We start from the raw sequence: 5,786 nt of genomic DNA, 5'->3' as shown, positions 1-5,786 counted from the left end.
AATGGAAGAAGTCGGACAATAACCACGCCCACCTCCCATACAAAGGTTATGTTGAAAATCACTAAAAGTGCGTTAACCGACTAACAAAAAACGTCGGAAACACTAAATTTTACRGAAGAAATGTCAGAAGGAAGCTGCATCCAGGTTTTTTTTTTTAAATGGAAAATGGGCATGGCGTCGCCCACTTATACACCAAAAACCATATCTCAGGAAGTACTCAACCGATTTCAATGAAATTCGGTATATAATACTTTCTTAACAACGTGATGACATGTACCGAACATGGGTGAAATCGGTTCACAACTACGCCTGAAATTTCGATTATCACTTTATCATGCGAGAGTATAAAATGTTTGGTGACACCCGAACTCAGCCCTTCCTTACTTGTTTGAAATATCTTTTCTAATGCAGGAAGTATTTTTTGAAAGGTTATGAAAGGTGTCAGCCTTCAAGATGATCCTTGATACGAAATATGTTTATGGATTTTTGATAGAACTGCATTTTGATTCATCACTTTGAATGGCAGCTAGAGCTATAGGGATGTGCGTGATGTTAACACTACATGTACAGTAAAGTAAGAAATGATAAACCGCAATGTACTCACAAGTCTGTTTGACACCTACAACATTTTATAGAAGTTTATTATGTCACAAATTTAAAAAATGTGTATGCATGTTTAGTACGGACGGACGAACATACGGAAATAAAATTGAATTTTTTTTAAATGTTAAAACACTTACTGTGAATTATCTTCATGTTTAATGTATTCTCTTTAATTGATTGATCTGTCCACACTGATTACATTTTGTTGTGTGCCATAAAGACGACATCTACTTTCTGACAAGTTGATTTAAAGTTATGCGTATGCACAGTAAAAGGTAAAAAAACGGCAAAACACGCGAAGATGGCTGTAATGCAGTCTTGTTGCTTTTGGAAGACGGTGCGTACCGGCAGCATGGCAAGCGCCACATACACTTTGGTAAGTACTTACCATGTACTTAAGTAATTATGTGGATTGTTTACTTATACATACATACACATATATATATATATATATATATAGGGGTATACGAATATTTGTGTGGTAAGAATGACAAGCGAGTAACATAACTTTCATTTTTAAGTATGTGCACGATGAGGTATAAATATTTTTATGGCTAGAGCTTCCTTCGAAGAGCGCCTTAAAGTACGATTTTGCATATCGTATAGTTCATAGTATTTCAAAGAATATGAAAGTAAAAAAAAAAGAATAGTAGTTGACAATGTTCCAAACGAGCCATTCTTATCAACACTACATTTATTTATAAATAGTTATTATCGCAACTTAATTTTCCCTATATAGAAAAAATTACAAGACTTTCTCAAGAAACCTGCAACAAACAGTTGATTTGAATTATAGAAAGCGAGAATCACAGAATTATGCTGAAACAACCCCAACAATAGTTGCCTCTAAAGCTATGGCAACATTTACAAAAATACAGTTCACAGAAACGTTGTGCATCTTGCCATTTAGATCACCATCACTTTCTTTGAAAAAAAAAAACATTTTTTATTTAATGTGAAGTGCAATCGATACAATTGAGTTATGAATATATAGCACCATTCAAAAGCCTCAACGACTTCTCTTGCATGATTCTATGAACCTAATTTTCGTATACTTTTTGTACTAAATCAAGTCGTATGTCTATGTATTGCTATAGACCAATGATTTCAAATAACCCTACAAAAGGTAGTAGAAGGGTGTTCAATACAAATATCTTTGAAGCACAATTTCGTGATTATGTAATATTATGTAGAGAAAGTCAACGCTCGAAGTTTTTTACCAATTCGGCGAACACTGTGCGAAGTGGTCGGCCATAAAATGGCAAAGACGTACGAAAAGTTGCATTTGGAGAACGATATTTATCCAAATATAGTAAAATTGATTAATTTTTAAATATATTTCCATTATGAAATAATGAACATTGCTGAATACAATTAAATAAATTACAGTTCATCACATATTGAAAATGGTCGAAACGACACTTAGAAATCATAACATCCCTATTCGAAAACGCGGTATATATGTATGTGTAGGTTGCATGTTTTGTTTAACTGTCATTGATTATTGTTTTCAAGAATTATTCAGAAAATTACTAGCAAATAATTGTCTACGGGAAAATTTACTTTATATACTTTTTATATGAAGTTGGATTTTATATTTAAAATTTTTATGAGGAGGAAAAAATTTTCGACATACATATGACTTGATATTGCTTACAAGCTGAAATAAATAAATAAATATATTCGCTTGTGAGATTTTTGTGGCTACCCAATGCGAAATTGTAACTCAAATTTCTGTAAACGCTGACGGAATATTTTGTTCTAATGAGACATCTAGACATATGTAGAATTGGAGGTAACAATTTGAAGTTCTCACTTTAAAGATGGTTTAATTCGTGTATTTTTGCCTAATATTATAACCGAATAAGAGCTTTGAAGACTGGGCCCACACGTACATATGTCTGGAGATAACTCCCACCAAGGGTTAGCAGTAGTGGCCACGGTTGTTATAGTGAAACTAAAACTCTAATGTATATCTACGTACTGAGTGCTACAAGAGATCACTTATTTGAAAATTGCCATAACAAGTCACTTTTTTTTCATCATTTACATTTACACATATGAAATTTGGTAAACTTTACCATCTAGTTGGCAGGAATCCAAGCTTTCAATAAAAAACAAACTGTTATTGTATGATCAAGTCCTAAAGCCAGTTTGGGCATACGGAGCCCAATTATGGGGTTGCTCAAGTAAAAGCTAATGGACTTTAGTTAATGCTCCTTGGTACATTAGATCTGCTGAACTGTACCGTGATGTAGGCGTGAATTCAGTGGTAAATGAAATGTCCAAATTAGCAAAGTCTCACGAACAGCACGTTATTGAGGAAGTATCCGGACTCATCGAAACTGCTGGGCGAGAATCCGGTTGAAACGCAAGAAGCCTTCCGACCTAGTAAGACAAAAGTAGCAGCAAATGTATTTCTTAATATTTAGCATTTAAGTCTCTTTCCTAATTATTTAGACCAGAATTGTTGTTCGTATTTTATTTTTATATACTAGGTACAATGTAAAATAATAATAAAAAACAAAAAAATAAAATTACATTTATCGGCCTTCAAGTGTGCACTGAATCAACTTTTTCATTTGTACGAATATAGACATAGTTACTCTTACGGCAAACAGAAAAATCCATTTAAATTCTTGAAAGGTCTTTACAGAGCACTAGTTATGAAACATATGTGTGAGCCAATGCGTAAAGCCATTATGGTGATATGTAACACAATCAACAAAATAGTAATCCAGCTTTTGTCGGTATAATTATAAGGAGTCCATAATTAATTTATATTCAGAGATTTAAGATATACATTTTAGTTCAGCTCTATCGTCGTACGCGCATCTTAACCTCTTAACTATTTTTTTAGGAAATCTAAAAAAAGTGCTTTTCCTCCATTTAAGGATTCTTTAATATGCAAATACATACCAATAGATTTTACATACGAAGTCATATTTAAATATTATGGGCATCGTGTCGACAACCATGTTTCTTTTATTTGTGCACATTACCCTTGCTTTAACTATAAATGTTTCCGACCGCTTACGAGACGTTTTGATACCACTAATATTGACCATTCTGTTGCAAAAGAGTGAAGAAAATTGCAGTGCTTTCAGCCAAAACCCATTTCAGCCATATTCCTTATTAATCATGTCACGTGCCAAGATATTAATTAGCAATTTAACTTTTTAAATATAGGTGTACTTTGGTTTCTGCACTGTTGTTATGCTCATTACCGTTTACGACGAACAGGAGTTTCTCGCTGGCAGCAGAGAGCAGCCATTAGGGGAAAGCATCTTGGCTAAGGGAGAGATAACACCGGGTGAGTAAAATAGCGTAAAAATACAAAATTTTTTATAATTATTAGTACTATATTAGAAATGTGCTTTTGTTGTTTCAGCTATTGTCGTATTTAATATTCTCTTCCTTATTTGTTCCTTCTTCATTGTCATATCATCGCTCTTAACGTTCGTTGGACTAAAACAGGTAAGGGTGAACTGGTTGGAACTTAGATTTTTAAAAATAAACAGCAAAAAAAAAGCGCGAACTAATAAAATACATTTTTTCTTTGCACAGAATCGTCGTCAACTGCTGCTACCCTGGATTATTTTCATGCTTTGCGATGTGCTCATTGAAATTGTTCATTTGGTCTATCTGTCATTTACGCAAATGGTGAACTTCGATCCCGTTGTCGGCTTTATATTCACCATCGACTTTTTTATAATGTGTCTAAATGTGAGTGTTTAAAGAATATAATATTATTTCATTTACACCTATGTTTATGAAATTTATATGTTGCCACATCTTTTTGATACTGAGAAAAAATTCAACCTTTGAACAGTTTTTATATTAACTCTACTTCATTATTTGGAATCGTTGTTTGTTTGTTTCAAAAATACTCAAATTTATTAACAGCGTGGGGAGTTTTATAACGCTTATGCGTTAGCAATTTTTTAATATATGCAAAATCCTCTTTGGTCGAAAATCAAAAGCAGAAATGTTTCACTGTGATAATCTTTATGATCATAGCATCTTAAGGAGGAAAACCTGAAACTGCTTATTCCCAAAATTTCCCGATATTAGACTGTTAGACTAACTAAGCGTTAATCCATCTGTAAAGAAGCTCACTACTATGCTCATTCAGCGGCTTTTTCATACACACATTCTCTTATGGATTGAAAAGGCCACCAAGGCGTCGTTCGATAAAATGGCAGAATAAAAGATATAATCGGAGAATATCTTAAATTTAATTTAAAGGAAATACCACTCTTTTGGTGCACATGCTATCCCATATTTGAGGAACCACTTTTTTATGTAAGAAGTTCATTTTTTGATTTGTTTTACTTCTAGAAAAGTCTGCAATTTCAGATAATCTTCGCAAAAGGAATTAATTTAGAATATAGTTTTTGCTGAACCAGACTTGAATAATTTCAAAATATTACAAATTTTGTATCTTCAGAGCTGCCGATTATGAGTCTATAGAGACACAGCTATGCCTGCTATTTTCAATAACATAACTCCAAAATATGAATAATAAGTAAAATTTCATATAAAAACAACCCCTTTGAAAAATTTAAGTGTTAGAAACCTTTCAACGCTTGGAAAAAGGCAAATTGAACAAGCCTCTGGCATAAGTTAGGTTAGAATCGGTTACTGGATAGACTCGTGAGCCGCACATACAATAGGCTAGTTTTGGGTATTAGCGAAGTAAAATGAAGTGTCGTTACGTTAGGGACCCCAAATGTTTTAAACGTTGTCTCTCCATCGCGGACAAATGCACAGGAGATGCTCTATTGCTTCTCTGTGTATAACTCTTGGCATTTTGTGTGGACATCTGCATTCTCAAGGCACGGTGTAGTATAGTCGCAGTTACATAACAAAATGAAGACGAATAAATCATCTAGTATATATCTACATGTGTCTGTAAAAATATTAGCGAAATTGCTCATTAACTTAACTTACTTACTCAAGTAAATAAAACAAGTAAGGAAGGGCTAAGTTCGGGTGTCACCGAACTTTTTATACTCTCGCATGATAAAGTGATAATCGAGATTTCAGGCGTGGTTGTAAACCGATTTATCCCATATTTGGTACATGTTATCAGGGTGTTAAGAAAATATTATATACCGAATTTCATTGAAATCGGTTGAGTACTTCCTGAGATATGGTTTTTGGTCCATAAGTGGGCGACG

The 5,786-nt window shown here is 33.5% G+C and overlaps 1 protein-coding gene across 1 annotated transcript in view; it reads left to right on the top strand.

Moving 5' to 3' along the window:
• The first annotated feature begins 867 nt into the window (after positions 1–867).
• LOC108978075 overlaps positions 868–5,786 on the top strand; it is a 7,393-nt gene continuing 2,474 nt past the window's right edge. Inside the window, exons 1-4 of the mRNA XM_018948179.1 lie at positions 868–979; positions 3,793–3,916; positions 3,995–4,080; positions 4,171–4,329. Coding sequence (XP_018803724.1) covers positions 905–979; positions 3,793–3,916; positions 3,995–4,080; positions 4,171–4,329 — 444 coding nt within the window. The 5' untranslated portion in view covers positions 868–904. The remainder of the gene's footprint in view (positions 980–3,792; positions 3,917–3,994; positions 4,081–4,170; positions 4,330–5,786) is intronic.

Source organism: Bactrocera latifrons, unplaced genomic scaffold (assembly GCF_001853355.1).
Source record: "Bactrocera latifrons isolate USDA-ARS-PBARC rearing strain unplaced genomic scaffold, ASM185335v1 scaffold_1, whole genome shotgun sequence".
Taxonomy (NCBI): Eukaryota; Metazoa; Arthropoda; class Insecta; order Diptera; family Tephritidae; genus Bactrocera; species Bactrocera latifrons.
Note: the sequence above shows the minus strand (reverse complement) of the source record. Positions and strands in the feature narration are given on the sequence as shown.